The sequence below is a fragment of the Rhinopithecus roxellana genome, chromosome 3 (assembly GCF_007565055.1).
Source record: "Rhinopithecus roxellana isolate Shanxi Qingling chromosome 3, ASM756505v1, whole genome shotgun sequence".
NCBI lineage: Eukaryota > Metazoa > Chordata > Mammalia > Primates > Cercopithecidae > Rhinopithecus > Rhinopithecus roxellana.
The window spans coordinates 59,325,990-59,343,803 of NC_044551.1; the positions used below are offsets into that span (position 1 = coordinate 59,325,990).

The 17,814-nt window shown below is 34.0% G+C and overlaps 1 protein-coding gene across 9 annotated transcripts in view; it reads left to right on the top strand.

Annotated features, from left to right (window-relative positions):
• The window catches only part of ERBIN (erbb2 interacting protein), a 150,732-nt gene extending 136,277 nt beyond the window's left edge, over positions 1-14,455 (top strand). For 5 of the 9 annotated variants that reach the window (XM_030926953.1, XM_030926954.1, XM_030926955.1 and 2 more), the window contains 4 exons: positions 9,381-9,587; positions 10,678-10,770; positions 11,244-11,318; positions 12,359-14,452. In XM_030926953.1, the coding sequence (XP_030782813.1) occupies positions 9,381-9,587; positions 10,678-10,770; positions 11,244-11,318; positions 12,359-12,466 (483 nt within the window). In that variant the 3' untranslated portion in view covers positions 12,467-14,452. Of the gene's footprint in view, positions 1-3,344; positions 3,489-9,380; positions 9,588-10,677; positions 10,771-11,243; positions 11,319-12,358 lie in introns of all 9 variants that reach the window. The other 4 variants (XM_030926956.1, XM_010367716.2, XM_030926959.1 and 1 more) reach the window with 3 other exon arrangements.
• Positions 14,456-17,814: the final 3,359 nt, after the last annotated feature.

Genomic DNA, 17,814 nt, shown 5'->3' on the forward strand with positions numbered 1-17,814 from the left:
GTTTGAATAACCAAACATTTGTACCTAGATTTTACCTTTGTTCTTCCTTTAACCTAGGTAAGTGGTTTTTAGACTTTACTATATAGGGTCTATAAATAAAACTGTACATTCTGAGTGATTTCAGAGATTTTCAGATTAATTTTGACGTGTGTGTGTGTGTGTGTTTTGCTTTGTATGTGAACCGGCATCCATTTATTCGTTATCCCATTTTTCAGTAAGGAAATTTAGGTGCAGATTAATTAATTTTCCCAGGATGATATATATGTTATGTGAAGGAGGGGGAACAACTTTAAAAGCTGGTCAGAAACATTTCAAGTTGACACAATAAGGTGAAGCCACTGTTACTTCCTGAGCAGATATAGTACTTTAGGTTATATAATGTTAGATATGGTTCTTTTGAGTTGTCTGAGAGTGGTTTAACGTGATTCTACCACCGTTCTCCTAAAAATAATTTTATTCAGTAAAAATAATCCTTAATATTGAATCATAATTTGAGTAATTTGCCAGTGAAAATTAACTCTTTATTTCTGCAAGTCTCTAGTGTGGGGATGCTTTCTTTTCATATGTTCAAAACATTCTAAAATCATATAATTTTGAAAATTGTCCCTGTTTTATTTATAGAAACTACTTTGTGCTACATTCATGCTCTTTTTTATTAGGTGGTATAATCAGAATGTATGGGCATTAGAAGCAGATTGAAAGTGCCACATAAATATATTACTAATTAACTACTTTAATAGCAGCAGGATTTAGACTCCAGACTTCAAAGCATTGATTCAAAGTGGTAGAAGATGATGGAGGATCTCCATTCACTCCTCTACACCCACCATCTTAATTCTAATGGCAAAGTAGACATGTAAAAATGTTTCCCTAGTGGCTTTCACAATGTCTGCCCTACCTCATGAGATCAGTTCCCAAATTAAAATTTGCTACTTTACTCAGCTGAGAGTTAGTAATAACAGATAATCTATTGAAACTTAAGTAGTTTTTAAACCTTTTAATAGTCACCCTTCTTACCTCCCACTGCCAAAAACAAAACAAAACAAAACAAAAAACTACCTCGAATCCAAAGATACAAGGTAGATGTCACCTTGAAAATTTCAAAATTTATTTAATTAAACTAATAAGCAAAATTTGAAAAGGAATAAGAACTTTATATTTCAAAGGTGAATGGTTACTATCAGCATTTACTAACATTCCTCAGATATTAAGCATTCCAAACCATAATATGATTAACACAGCATGGTAAGTGTTAAGTTCACTTGTTACTATACAACTATCAGTATGTAATGGACAACATTGCCTGGGACATTATGCCTAGCATTTAATTGAGCACTGCACAATGTGTTGTGACAGGAAGCGGTTTTATGTGGATATCTGCACAAACCTGAATTTAAAACCAGACCTGTTTTGAGCTTCAGCTTTATTTGTCAGTAAAATATTTACAGTAAGCTCATGTGTTTAGAGATGACAGAGAAGGCTTTGCTGCAAGATCTGTGTAAAGGGTTAATCAGGCCACTTGAGTCAATAACACATTAAAGCTCTGCACAGCAAATGTGTGTGTGTGTCTGTTATTTATGTATGTATGAATGATTTCTTTATTTTTTTATTCCAGTCAAATGTTTATGAAACCTCCAAATTGCCTCTGCTAAACCTTACCCTTGGTGAAATGGTTTGGGAAGATGCAGGTCTGGGCTATGAGTTTAGCTTTTACTTTAGAATTCACAGAATAACTGGAAGTGTACATGGTAATTTTATGGATCCTTTTCTTTCTGGAATCTTGTATTGTTTCTTGGCATCAGATGTCAACTTCAAATTTTGAGAAGGAATATATTTGCTAAGAGTAATACAGAAATGCTTGTTATGATATTTCTGTCTTAATAATAAACCATGCTCAAAATGTGGTTTCCCCAGTTTGACCGTTAAGCCCTCATCAGGGACATGACTAAAGGCACTCACATGAAAGAATAGCAGTTCATAAACAAGTGGAACAGCAGGAATCAGGCAGCGCGTTTATTGAGGTACATCTTCAGGCAGTTCTGGGATTAGCAATTAGGTATTCATACGAACTCAGTTTGTGAGAGGATTCCATCAATGGCTCTTTAAATTTAAGCAGCAAAGGCCACCACTAACTCCTAAAATACAGTGATCTTTAATACCAGTTTATTTGAATGGGGAAAATGCCACACATTTTCTCGTTTCTTCTTGTTGTAATTTTAGAGCAGCAGGAGCATTTTAAAAGTTATATTCGCCAGCCTGGGCAATATGGTGAGATCCTGTCTCCATTAAAAATAAAAATAAAAAAATTAGCCAGGCATGGTGGTGCACACCTGTGGTCCCAGCTACTCAGGAGCCTGAGGCAGGAGGATGGCTTGTGCCCAGGAATTTGAAGCCAGCCTGGGTAACATAGCAAGACTCTTGTCTCTTTAAAAAATAAAATTAAAAAGGGTATATCAAATTTGTGTATGTTAAAACTGTTCTGTAATGCAAGATATTTTTCTAAACATCTAAACATTTAGAAATTGAAATGTGGTTGGGCACAGTGGCTCATATCTGTAATCCCAGCAGTTTAGGAGGCTGAGGCAAAAGGATTGTTTGAAGGAAGGAGTTTGAGACCACCCTGGTCAAGTGTTGTGAGACCTCGTCTCTACAAAAATAATAATAATAATAATAATAACTGGTCAGGTGTGGTGTTGAGGACCTGTAGTTCTGTGTGCTCAGGAGGCAAGATCATTTGAGCCCAGGAGTTTGAGGCTGCCCTGAGCCAGGAGCATGCTATGGTACTCCAGACTGGGAGTCTACCTCTTAAAAAAATTAAAAAAAATTGAAATGGTATTTTTTTGCAAATATATTTTGTGTTATGTATATTTAAACACTCAGTTTATTTAATACATTAGAATTTGCATAAAATGAAGTAGATCTCTAAAAATTCATTTGACTTAGAATTATTGGGTGTTGGTAAAATTTATCTTTAGATAAATTAATTTCTGTTCTGTGTATGACTAGATACACATACATCTGCATATGGCGTCAGTTCCTATTTTCTGACATAAAAGATGTGTTAGGAGTAAAGGAAATAGCATTCTAAAAGCAGTTATATGTCTGTACTTTCTTCCTTTGCTTAAACATGCGAATGGTTGTATTTACATGTAATTTGTGTATATGTATATGTTGTCATGTAAATACATGGTAAATGGTTCCAATTTCAGTGACTCTGAAAATTAGTGTTGCATGATACTTCTTTGGTTTTGGGGTTACTTGAAAATAAGTCTGCTTATATAACATGTCTCGTGGATTTTGCATGCTACACTAATCTCTGTTAAATCTATCCCCTCTTTATTCAGAGTATGCTGTCAAGGTCCTTTAATTCCAATTTTACTGCTGTAAGCAGTTTTCACTATGGCAGCTCTAGGGATTTGCATAGCAGCCAAGGCAGTCTTGCCTTGAGTGTTGCAGATGGAAGAGGTTCTGGTGGGCACATTTTTCGAGTGAGTACCTACACTAGACCAATACTTTTAGCTTGTAGAAGAGAAAACCCCAAATTTTAAGTGTTTTAATGTTTCCAGGAAAAAAATGTTTACTCTGGGCTAGAAACCTTGATTTCCTCTGAGTTCTTCCATGGCTTAGTTCTAAACCTTTCTTCAAAGCTGATACAGTCATTATCTCTTGAGTTTCTTTGGTCATAAACTAATGATGTAGTCAGCAAAAAGCAAAAAGCAGTGTACAATAGGAATAACTGAGAGTTTTTAAAAACTATTGTTCATAGTATTTTTTCTCTTAATATTAAACTTTTCTGTTCCTAACTAAAGATTTTAAGGCTATGCTATATGTAATCCATAGACCTGTTACAGGGAAGAATAATTTTAACTCCAGTGATTGAGAATTGACTGAGAGAAAGCACTACCCTGAACTAAAGTTAATCATAATTCACTGAGCATGATTAACTGTGAGACTGGAGAAATTGTGATAAGTATCAGTGAAAAGACAAAATACAAATCCTTTCTTACTCACATTTTACTAAACATTTCCTTAGTAGTGAAGAAGAAAGGTTTATCATTTTAACCAAAATTAGGTATGGGGGATAAAAACACAGAGAAAGAGAAAGAATGACTCTGGGTGGCCCTGTTTTAAGATTTTTTTCGCATAACAACTTGAAGTAGTAGCGTGGCTTCTAAAATATTTCCTTCTGCCCCTCTCCTTCAATCCTGAAAAGACTGTTTTCTCTCTAATAACCCTATTTTATCCCCTCCCCATAGTTTCCATGTGAAGTATTTGCTTACTTCTGGGTCCTTTACTTCTACCTGAGTGATGGTATCCCCCATTTTAGTATATCCCTGACTCTCCTCTGGTGTTACAGATTAGGAGCAATCTCCTGGATTCTCTTGGCTCTGGCTGTACCTGACCTAGACTTAAACGCTGTCCTCTGTCACCTGCCACCATGTGATTCCTATGCTGTTGAGTGGCAGTAGTCACGTTGAAACCTCCCAAGTTTGTTTACTTACTTACCTACATATTTATTTATTTACTTATTTATTTTGAGGCGGAGTTTTGTTCTTGTCACCCAGGCTGAAGTGCAGTGGCATGATCTCAGCTCACTGCAACCTCCGCCTCCTGAGTTCAAGCGAGTCTCCTGCCTCATCCTTCCAAGTACCTGGGATTACAGGTGCCCACCACCACACCTGGCTAATTTTTGCATTTTTAGTAGAGATGGGGTTTCACTATGTTGGCCAGGGGTCTTGAACTCCTTACCTCAGATGATCTGCCTGCCTCGGCCTCACAAAGTGCTGGGATTATAGGCATGAGCCACCGTGCCCAGCCAAGAACCTCTCAATTTAAAAGAGGAGAGAGAAGGGTGATAACTATCAGTCTGTCATTCCAAGGGTCTATGGGGGTAAAGATCGGTGGCTTTTATTAACTCAGGGGTAATCTTTGCCATTTATAATCACCTGGAGCAATTGTATTTTCCAGATTCTTTTATAGTAACATTTTGTGCTTGTTTTTTTTTTTCAATTTGGAGCCTTTGAATCCATTGACTTTTACATGGTGTCCTTGTTCTTTTAAAAGGTAAACATAGTTATGCATTCACACCTGAGTTAAAATTTCAAGCTGAGAGCTAAATTCATTATTATGTATTCTAAAAGCACATCTCAGAAAGGGAGAAGGAAAATAAAGTATTCATTGCATAAATACACAAAATTAGATCATGTCTAAAAATTCTAAGCCATGGTTTGAACTAACTGCACATGATAGATCTGTTGCAGATATAATTTTTAAGATTAAATTTGAAATCCTTAACTTTATGTGTGTGCTGTAGTATGTCATAACAAAGTAGATTTTAGATTAATTTTTCAATATGATGATGTAGTTTGCATTTCTGTGTTGCTAGCCATAAACTGTTTTGAACGTAACAATAGTGCTATTTATCGCAATCTGTTTTGTTTTCTAAAACATACATAGGGATGTGCTTAGAACTAAAATTGAAGTGAAAAACATATGTGTCCTGCTTCCTGGCATATTTATAATAAGAAATATTCAGGGGCTCTGTGCAGTGGCTCACACCTGTAATCCCAGCACTTTGGGATGCTGAGGCTGGAGGATCACTTGAGCCCAGGAATTTGACACCAACCAGGGCAATGTAGGGAGACCCTGTCTCTGCCCTGCCCCACCCCCCTGCAGTGAGCCATGATCACACTACTGCAGTACAGCCTGGGTGGCAAAGTGAAACTATCTCCAAAAAGAGAGAGATAGAGGGGTGTGTGTGTGTGTATATGTATATATATAGAGAGAGATGTGTGTGTATATATATATTCAGGGATAATGAGATTGAGTCTGTTTTTCCCCTAAAGCTATCGGCTTGGTAAACTATGATACAGGAATAATATTAACCAGTTAATTGGTTTTAATAGCATTTCTCCAAATCAGTACTTTTGAAACTATTGAACTCAATATGGCAGAATTAAGCTACCGCAAATTTTATATTCATTTCACACCCCAGTTTTATCCCAATAAAGTAAGTTGTATAAGACTATAAGTGTATTGATTCTGCTTATTAAAATTTAGGGGAAAAAAATCCCATGGGGACTGTTCTATTAGAACAGCAGTTATTTATTTATTTTTACCAAAAATCTTTTTATAGTGCTCAACTTCAGTGTGTTTTAGTTTTTCTTAAAATTTGAGACTCTAAACTTTGATTAATAATTATATTTGTTCAAAGGTGTTAAAAGCTAGGTATTGCTGTAAGTAAAACTAAAAGGAAAAAACATGCAGAATTCATCTTCTACATGTGTGTATTGTACATAAATATATTAACTATATTTTCATATAAGCTTTTCATACATACAAAAACATCTTGCTATGTACCTTTGGAAGAAGTGAAAGATACTAATTGATGGCAGTAATGATGGCAGTGTTTGATTTGGGTCTTCATCTTTGCACTATTTGGCAATATTTTTCCCTAATCGTCTCTCAAGTGTCATCCCCTTGGTTTCACATCTTAAAGAGCATTATTTGTTTACTTTTTATTTCCTTCTCATTTGAAGCATACCCAAACATCCAGTTCAGGAGATCCTTGTCAAGATGGTATATTCATTTCAGGACAGCAGAGCTACTCACCAGCCCCACTTAGTCACAAAGATGTTCCTCCAGACAGCTTGATGAAAGTGGGTGCTTGGGAAAACAAAATGTAGTATCTGTGAGCTTTCTATATTTTGCAGCTTTTGGACTAGATATTATATTTGCTTTAGATGAAAATACTTTCTTGAGGGCTTTCCCCCCTTTATTAGTAAGGATTTTTAAAATATCAGAAATACAAAATAGAATTTGACCCTGTCTACTATTTCTCAATTCATTCCATGATTTTTCCACCCTGGATAAATTGTTTTATTTTTGCATTTAGATTTCTCTTATATAGTAACACCTATTTGTTTTATCATTCGAATCAGGGCCTTTTTGGTAGTCCTGATAGTAAAACTATTTGGAGAATTGAAGATGAACTTGTGTTAAATTCTTCATTCTAGGATCTTTTACTGTTACTAAAGTCAAATGTAATTACCTCAAATGTAATTAGAAATCGTCTTGAAAGATTTTTGTATATGATAGAATAGATGATGGTTGAGTTTTTAGTACTTTTGTTGCAATTATCTACTTATGGCCAGTGCCAGACAGATAATTTTTTACTATCCTCCCTCAACTATTTTTCCTTATTTTCTTAACTGATTCCATCCCTCTAGTATGACCAGATATAATTATGAAGCATAGTTATTTATTACATAAAACTTTTATGTTGCCCTTCAGAGTAGTAGCTACCCAGTCATCTAATACTTAAGTTCGTCTAATATATAAGTTCATAAGTTTCTAACCCTCTTTTCTTTTAACTGAGCTTTGTCACCCAGTTTTTTCTCATTACATATATTTTGTGGTTTAGGGTTACTGAGTTTGTTTTAATACTTTTTAATTTCCGGAGCCATCTGCTAATTGTAGCTTAATATATTCCATGTGTATGTTTAACACTGATGTAGGCAAGACCAAATACCTGGTGTCAGGGAGTCTTAAGGTCAGTAGTAATTATCACCTGGCTTTTACCCAGGAGAAAGATACTGAATTTGCATGTAGGAATAAATCGTGTAAACGTAGAGAAAATCATGGGCTATCTGCAGAATTGTATGTGAGTAATAAAGCAACAGCAGAACCAGTTAATTACTCATGGGCAAATCAGTTGCATTAAATCTATAGTGATCAAATAATAAACAGGTTTTTTTCCCTAAAAATGTTGGGCTAATATAGCACTTCATTTTCCTTCTCTCCAACCAGTATAAGATTTGTCAGTAACATCCTTGTGTCCTGTCACAGAATACCCATGTGTGTTCCCAGACTTCAGAATTTAACTGAGTTCTCAAGTACAACACAGTTTAACAGTGAAATAGAATGCCTTTTTTAAAAAGTACAAATCTTTACCAAAGCTAAACTACTTTATATCTTTCAGCAAGGTTCACCAAGAAAAGCATGTAGTTCTGAAACTGTTGCCATATCTTTCTCCAAACTTTTCTACTTTGGGATAATTTAGGGAACTGGACCTCAACTATTTCCCTCAGTTTTCCCATAATTTCCTTGTCGATGAGATTTTCTTTCTGTTACTAACCAACAAGGAAATTATAAGTTAATAGCTTAACCATATTTTTCTACACAAATATCTTTTTATATGCAAATATTTGTAATATGACTGTAACCTCTTTTTTTTGTGTATAGAGATGGAGTCTTGCTCTGTCACCCAGGCTGGGGTGCAGGGGCATGATCATAGCTCACTGCGGCCTTAAACTACAGGGCTCAAATGATCCTCCTACTTGAGCCTCCCAAGAAGCTGGGACTACAGGTGTGCACCACCATGCCCAGCCATTTTTTTTTTTTTTTTTTTTAAGAGATAGGGTCTTGCTGTTTTCCCAGGCTGATCTTGAACTCCTGACCTGAAGCAGTCCTCCTGTGTAGGCCTCCCAAAGTGCTGGGATTATAGGCATGAGCTACTGCACCCCGCCTCTTATTTTTAAGATAGATTACTCATGCTAACAGAATAAGCTATTAGCCACATTTCTACAAAGGTGATTTTAAGTCAGGTTTATTCTCTAAAAATGAGAGGCATTAAAACAAAGATAGTTCTTGAACAACAACAAACTAATAATTTCTTTTTTTTTTTTTTTTTTTTTTTTTTGCTTTTTGCTTTATGAATAGGGTAGAATGTCAATATTTAATTTTTGTGGCTAATAGTCTGAAATTAATAATATTAAGAGATTGTAAAAGTTGCTAACATACACGCAAGGAATAAATCAGTTTTCTACAGAGATAGCTGAATTGACTTGTTAATTCTGGGAAAGAAGGAATAAAAGTAGAAAAATATATTTAAATTTGGAAAGAATTTTACCAGAAAATTAGTTTTTTTCTGAAGAAAAACATCAGCAAATCTACCTTTTGTGTATGTGTGTTTGATTTGTATGGGAAAAGATACGCATCTCATAGACTGGCTTAAATTTTAAAATTTTGATATACTATGTGCCATTTTAACATTTGGTTACTATAAAATAGATACATCTAAGAAAATACAAATATAGCTCACAAAAAAGCAAGTAATTTAAAATATAGATATGATGTATTTCCATTTGAAAGCTTAAAAAAGAATGTAACAAGCACTGGGGAAACTTTAGAATTAAGACATTAATAGCTTATTTCTTTTAAGGTTTAAAATTAATAGAAAAATAGTAAGTGGCATGGTATTGTTTGACTTAATTGGAATGTGAAACTCTAGTGCTTTTGTAATGCTCCAAGAAGAAATCCAAATATTTGAAATAAGACATTATTATTGGTCATTTTAAGATACTTCATGTTTTTCTTAGATGCCTTTGAGTAATGGACAGATGGGCCAGCCTCTCAGGCCTCAGGCAAATTATAGTCAAATACATCACCCCCCTCAGGCATCTGTGGCAAGGCATCCCTCTAGAGAACAACTAATTGATTACTTGATGCTGAAAGTGGCCCACCAGCCTCCATATACACAGCCCCATTGTTCTCCTAGACAAGGCCATGAACTGGCAAAACAAGAGGTAAGAATAATCAAGACTATTTGAAATATGGGACTAAGCTTTTTATGTATTTTTATAGATTACTTAATTATGAGCAGTAAATCCATATAGAATGTTAACATAGTTGTTACCATTTAAAGTTTTATTTTTATGTTATGTTTATAAGGTATTAAACTTGGTGATTTTTATTTGACTTTGTGATCATACAACATAGGATTTAGTATTTTGAGCATGATTTATTTATTCTGGTACGGTTGCTTTTCCACAACTGGTTGATACTCCAGTAGTCAGACATTCCTTAAGAATATAAATAGGAGACCATTAAGCTGAAATTGTTCTGTGACACTTAACATCTTAACTCCTTAGATTTTGAAATTTGACTACAGACTTCAAACTACTTTGAGTATTTAATCTTAAAAATGACTTAAGTCAGCAAGCTACACATTTCTTATGTCTTGATAGTTATTAATAAAATGATCAATAATATTAGAAAGGTAGAAAACAAATGCTTTATTCATTTTGGTTGTGTCTCTGGTGAAAGAGAGTGTTTTATAACACAAGTTTTAATTCTTGCATCTTTTTTTATAGCTTGGTTATAAAAACTATCAATTGGTCATGTTTTAAAATCCCAACTCCTTTGAAGCCTTTAAACAAATTCAGTAAATGAAGAGTTAGTATCACAAAACCACCAATGGATCATTTAGATATCTTATGAAACAAGCCACTAAACAGAGATACTGTGTAATTTAGATGTCCCACAAGTGGAAACTGATAATAATATACATGTTTTGTGTTTATATACTATGGCAGTAAAATCTGTGATGTCTAAAAAGTAAAACAGGGTCAATATTAATTGATTCCTTATCCTCATAAGACAAGCAATAAAATTAGGAGCTATGCTTTATATAATCTCAGCTCTGCCTTTAACTCACTAACTCATTAACATAATATTCTATGTTGTATTTCACTTCATCTGAACAAATGTTTATTTTTGATGAATTCTTATGTTTATGTTTGCTTGGACTTAACCCATCAGTATTTAAATATAGATGTTGTGGCATTATAACTTTTTCTGATATAGTAAGTTTCCTTTATTTTCATATTAACTCAGCTTCGAGTGAGGGTTGAAAAGGATCCAGAACTTGGATTTAGCATATCAGGTGGTGTCGGGGGTAGAGGAAACCCATTCAGACCTGATGATGATGTAAGTTTTCTTTGTATATTCTTGAAACACCTATAAAGTTTTATTTGCTGATTCAATACTTATATGTAAGTGAAAATCTAGTAGATGTTTATGTAAATCTAGGTAGACATCACCTTGATTCCCCACTGTATTGCTTACCCTTTTGTTTTGTAATTTGATCAGTTCAAGTTAAAACAATTTAACCAAAAACTATGAATGTTTGTGATATTATCAAGTGATCTTTAATTTTCTTATTGCTTTTTCACACATCCATAAAAGTAATTTTATTACTCTCAAGACAAATCACTGAAGTCAGAATTACTAGAGGTAAAAATAACTAGTTTGTTACAGTATTACTCAGAGAAGTCAGGGAGAAAACTTGTACCATGATTGAAATATTTGCATGGTGTGGAGGAGAAGTTGCTCCTTGGTACTTTGTTATTTATACATACTGTTTTTAGTTAAATAAACAATTTTTTTTTTTGTTATTAAAGGGTATATTTGTAACAAGGGTACAGCCTGAAGGACCAGCATCAAAATTACTGCAGCCAGGTGATAAAATTATTCAGGTAATTAAAATAAATCCATATTTGTTTTTCATTTTATAACACTCTAATGTTTTCATAGTTTAAAATGTTTTCACTTCAACTTTGAAAATCGCGGGAAGCTGAGGCGGGAGAATGGCATGAACCTGGGAGGCAGAGCTTGCAGCGAGCTGAGATCACGCCACTGCACTCCAACCTGGGCGACAGAGCGAGACTCCGTCTCAAAAAAAAAAAATAATAAAATTAGTTAAAAAATTTTTAAATAATTTCAAGCTTAGAGAAAAGCCACAAAAATAGTACAATAAACACCAGTATTACATCAATTGGTCACCAGTTGTTCATAATTTACTACATTGTCTTTAGCGTTTATTCTCCTCTTTCTTCTGCTTTTCTCCCTCCCTCTGTCTATACACACACACACACACAGAGAGAGAGAGTCACACTCACTCATACACTCAACAGTTATGCATGTTTATTTTCGTGAACCATTTGGGAATCTGTAGTTTCAATTTGTGACCGAGCAAGTTACTTTGCCTCTCCATGCCTGGGCTTTCTCTTCTCTAAAATAAGATAGTGAAAGAATCTTTTTTGAGCATTGTGAGAATCAAAGGATCTAATTCATATTACACACTTAGAATTGTGTGTTTGGTACACAGTAGAACCTCAGTGAATATTAACCTTAATTGTAAGAAATATGGTGGTCTTGATGTAATGGCTTCAGGACAATCGGAAGGCTAGCCCTTGCCCCTTGCTATGCTACAGTTTGGTCACCTCAGACGCACATTAGCATTATACAGCACCATGTCTGACATTATTTCTTAAGTGATTCCTAACATTGGACTGCTACATAAGAATTGTCTGAAAAGTTGGACAAAACACACATTTCTAGACCCCATCTTCAGAGACTTTATTCCTTGGTTTGGGTAGGGCCTGTGAATCTGTATGTTATTTTAAGTTGCCAAAGTGATTCTTATTTTCTTGCAGGTTTGTGAACTACTTGGCAGAAATGCAAATAAATTACTATAAAATGTTTTTCCTAAAAGCATTTTTCCTCTTTCTTCCAGGCTAATGGCTACAGTTTTATAAATATTGAACATGGACAAGCAGTGTCCTTGCTAAAAACTTTCCAGAATACAGTTGAACTCATCATTGTACGAGAAGTTTCCTCATAAGCACTGTGGACAAAAAAAGGGGGGAAGACAGCAAGATTTATTGGAAGATACTTGCAGGGGAAATTAATATTTTGACTATTTTTATATATAAAGAAGAACTCAAAAAATTATGTTCAAATTTGTACATTAATGAAGTAATGGAACTTGTGGTTAGAGGGAAAGAACCACTGTACAGAATATAAAGGAGACTGTTGAACTCATACCATATAAAACTTGTTAGGTTTTTAAACATAGCAGTCAAGGCTACAAAAACAAACCTGTGTTGTTTTTGTATAGATTGTAGGTTTATTTTTGGATTTCATATACATGACTGAACTGTGTGCAAGGCAATAGTTAGCCTTGATTTTAGCCCAGAGACAGATGGCAGAGCTATCTCTCTCATAGCTTTTATGCCCTTATTTTTATTCAACTGGTATTAATGTTTTTCTCCTGAAACTACTTTTTTTTGATGTGGGCAAGAGATTTGAAGTGTTGGCTTTTGCTATGTGCATATTGAATTGAAGAGTGAGTAGGTGAAGGTGGTGCTGGTGGGTTCACTTTCCAAGGCCAGATTAAAACAGTTATTTTCTATAAAAATCTGGAAGCAAAGAATGGGGACAGGGGGTACTATGTGGTAGTATGTTTTTATTAAGAGAATAATGCAATAAAATAGGTAATGTCTTTTTTATAAAGCAAAAAAGACAATAATTGCATTTTATGAGCTCGGCAGGATCTGTTCTTGTCATAGCCATTGACTATACATTTGCTACTGGTGATTCAGTTTTTAATTTTTTAGTCACAGGAAATTTTTAACTCTACTGTAGTTGCATGTCCATGCATTCTCTGTGTTATGGAAATCCCGATTTTTTTTTTTTTTTTTTTTTTTGCAAATGGTGGTACTTGCAATCTGTTTTATAATTAGCGCTCCATTTAAATCTAATTTATATTTTTTATTGTAAGCAGCAAATGAAACAAAAATGGCCAGTTTTAAGATTGTGTTGCCTGTAACACAAAATGTAAGAAGGTTTAGGAAAGCCTCTTGATTTTTGTTTGGCCTTGCATTGCCTTGGTAAAGTAAAAGGAAACAGTACGCATGGAGCTAGGAAACCAAAGCGAGTTTGTGAAACTGGCACAGTGATAGAGAATTGCTGTGGAGAGTTGTAGAGCAAAGGGATGGGTCCTTGAGGCCTGCCATTGTGTAAAGGTGTTCAAATAAAGGGCTGTTTCTACAGGTAACATTAAATGTGAACTCAACACTTCAGAGTCTTTAAAGGGTTTCTACGTGTATCAATGTAATAGTGTTTTACCACCAACTGCCTTTCTTTGTTCCTAGTTACTGTAACAAATATTTGATGATAGAGATTTATTAATTTTGTTTATCCAGACCATTAATTTTATTTGTTTTTGTTGTATGTAATCAAATAAAATTTGAGTAACATGTAATGGTAAGGATTAATGCATGGTTATTTGGACCAGAAAAAAGTGCCATAGAAGACCAATAACTGTTTAGTTGAGGCTAGTCTGGAACCTTTCATTAGAGCAATATTTGGTTATTGCACTTCATTTTTATTTACTAAGAAATGCAATTTGGGAATTTTTAATCTGTTATGCTTTGTTTATCAACCTTGATTTTAATTAAGACTTTTATAAGACTAGCTTAAAACACCAACCCACATTATATTTGCAAAAGTGAGTTGGACTCACTTTCCATTCTTGCTAGTCAAAGTAGGCAGCACTTTTAAAAATATGTGAACTCAAATATTGCACTTCTTTCAAGATGTTATCAATTGGTTATTGTACTGTATAGTTTTAATAATTTTGATTGAAACCCTTTAACAACTCTTTGTAAATTTTAACTCATTTTAGTTGATTTTCAGTACTATTTACATAGGAATTGATTTTTATGGATATAGTATAAGAAATGTGCTGTATTTTGATAAAATTCACTTACTGTATGTGTGTTGTAATCTAAAAAAAAAAAAAGAATGACAAATAGCTTCTTTAAGACAAGTCTCAGTGTTCCCTTTATTCTTAGTTTGTTTTTAAATATTAATTTTGGCATTCTAAAATAGTTAACTTTTCTTTTATTGATTTCAGATTTTCACAGTCACATTCTACTTTTAATCAGAAATATTTAATAATTGTGACGTTTTCAACTACTTTACCTTGAACCACATATATAGATTATAATTTTGGAAAAGGAATTAAGTCCCACAGAACAATGGACCTTTAGCAAACCTTAACTTCATTGTCTGCACATTACATTGAAGTATTATAAATGCAACAGATGTTATATGCACTGGTATTTTATCCTACTATAGTTAATTAAAATTTTATAGTATTCTTGCAACACAGAGTTGAGTAAGAAACTTACCAAGAGGAGTATTATACCAAGTTTTCTTTGAAAGTATTGGGAAACTAAAATTAAATGACAAGGACTTTTAATTAGAAGTTTGCTGTAGTAATAACTAAGTTTCAAAATTTGAATAAAAGAATAAATTTTTTGAGGAAATGGAGAAGACATTTTTAGTTTATATATTGTTGAATAAATTGTAGTTAAGGCCTACACCCATAACTAACTTTATTTTAATAAGTATATAGCAATTCACCAAAACCACAACTCTTTTAGTGGTTAAAATTTCTTACTCAAACCAGTAAAAAATTATGCTGATCAGAGTAATTTACACAGTATACAATAGTTGACACAATCTAAAGCTTTATGCTAATTAAGGAATCATCACTTCATCTGAATCAATGAAATTCTAAAATTCCCTACGTATTTATTTTGTAAATATTCTTCTGACCTCTTTGGCCTGGATGTGAAGATGTATATATACTTAATTATTTTAAACACAAAACTTGCCATAAGCAGAACTATTAAGTATTAATTTGCCGTGCTTAAAAAACCCCATTAGCAGCTTTGTAATATTTTTATCAACCAACATTTATCCATTCCAAATTTTTATATATATCTAGATGAGGTAACACATAGAGGATCAATAAACTAATGATGTTTAAACTGGTTTATTTACAAAATTCAGGGTTAGAGAAATTCTCATGAAAAATACACAATTTTTTGAGCATTAAAAACCTGTATGTCTGGGTGTGGAAGAAATGTAGTTTATCTCAAATTATTATTATTTACTTCTAAAGGGAGCCATTAAGATGGGAAATGTTTCTCTGATGGAGATTGACACGTGAAATCTATTTGGAAGGATTTTTTTTCACTCAGGCTGTTGCCTTTTTTGTTAATACAGCCTTCTGTTTTAATGTTCAGTGAATAGATTTCTTATGAAATAGACATTGAAATAAAAATTATGATTCATCAAGAGCGTTAATTGATGAACAAGTGAACAAGATGCCTCGTTAAAAAAAAAAAAGTAATCTAGACAGGCAGCCAACTCAGACCTTCAGGTATTCCTTTGTTTCTAAATAAGAACCTTCAGAAAAAGTTGGCCATATCCTACCTAAAGCTGCTAATTCTTTACAGAATTCATAAACCCAAGGGATAGTAAGTAGTCATTTAGTTTTGGAAAGTTCTTAAGACAATGCTATCTTCTACAGTCTTATGAAGCAGTTTTTCAAGATTAGGATTTGTGGTCAGCTATAATATACAGTCCTAATGTCCAACCACCTGAGAAGTTCATCCTAAGCTGAGAAAGCCTAAAATGTTAGAGAATGTTCAGAGAAAACACCTGAATTTTTTTTTTAAGAGAACAACCTAGGTTTTATTGTAGAGAACAATCAAAATACTCCTGAACCTTTCTGTAGAATCTTTAGGAAAGAGGCTGACAAAAAGAATCTTCTGTTACAACTTCCTTTTCTAATGTAACAAGCAGGGACAATGGTGATCTGCCATGTGTCTGCCCATCTAGCTTCTGAGTTGGCCCACAATTTTATTTCAGGATAAAATTTGAGAAACTTGTATCACTGGGGAAGGAAGAAACCTAAGCTATAAAATTATGCTTTTCCCCTCAAGGGATTCAATAAAGCTTATTTTTCAGAAAACAAACCTATAAATACCGACTTTCCTTAAACCTAATCAAATTAATTGTGTTCTTCCAAGGTATAGCTTTAGAAGGATCTTTCAGTTGCTCTTCTTTCAAACTGTTCCTTGTCAGAAAAGAAAAACTAATACAAATTGTTAAAAAATTAAAGCATGAGCAGAGAGCATGGACTTTAGGATGGATGATTTTAAGTTTCCTCATCTTCATGAAAGGAAGAACCTAATACACTGAGAACTAATGCCTGTCCAGAATGCATACTAAACATCTCATATTTGGATCATCCCTCACTGCAGCATCCCTCAAAGGAACATTCATTCTCCCAAGAACAGGAGGAATTGTTCGCAGATAAATTATTCAAAGTAGCAAAATGGAGCATGCTTCAATCTCATCCTGTCCACATACCTACAAGGGACAGCAAAGATTAATACTATGATAGGCAAAAGTGTTATGTAATAATCTTGCCAGTTTTGTAAAAAGAAGGGAGTACACTGGATCCATAATTTTTGAGAAATTCTTTGAAGTGCTAGAGCCAGAGAATTCTACCGTGAGATGTGGATTTTGCTTCAGATGCCTCAGAAGACAATATAAAGGACCAAGAATGGTGGTGATAGTGCATCATAAGTAATTGGTTTAGTTCAACCACCTTTTATATGCCAAGCTGTGTGCAGAAAGGACATCTGGTTCAAAGCAGGAGCAATGAGTGCGGGTACTTAGATTAAGAAGGAAAACCAGTATAGCCCTATTGAGCTAGCATGATCTGACCATTGGCATGTTCTTCCTTTTGCCCACCATTAGTGCAGATAGTAACACCATGAGAGTCAACAAACATAAGTACCAATGTCTAAAGAAATCAATATGTAAAATGATATCTTCTGAGGTATAAAGGATATTGAGTTTAGAAAACAAGCTGTTAATGAAAGGATTTAGATGTCTTTATAATGTAAAATAGAACCGTCAAAAGTAAATTCAACAGTTGGGCTGGAGAGTAGAAAGGAGACATCTATAGAGCAAATTAAAAAGCTCTTTAGGTTTAGATTGCATAGAACGTAATGCAAATGAACTAAGCAATAATGTGAAAAGAGACATGGAAGAGAAGTCCTCATGTTCCAACACGAATCCTTCTTCAAAGGAAAACAATGAAGGGGAAAAAATAAGCTTTCCTAGAGCTAAATGAAGCACAGCATAGGTTCTCAGACTGAATGAGTCCAGTTAGTACCAAGCGAAACTATAAACACACTTCTAGATACATCTTCATGAAATTTTAGAGTAGGTGTAAAGAACATCATTGGCAAGGCATGGTGGCTCACACCTGTAATCCCACATTTTGGAAGGCCAAAGTGGGCTGATATAGTGAGTCCAGGA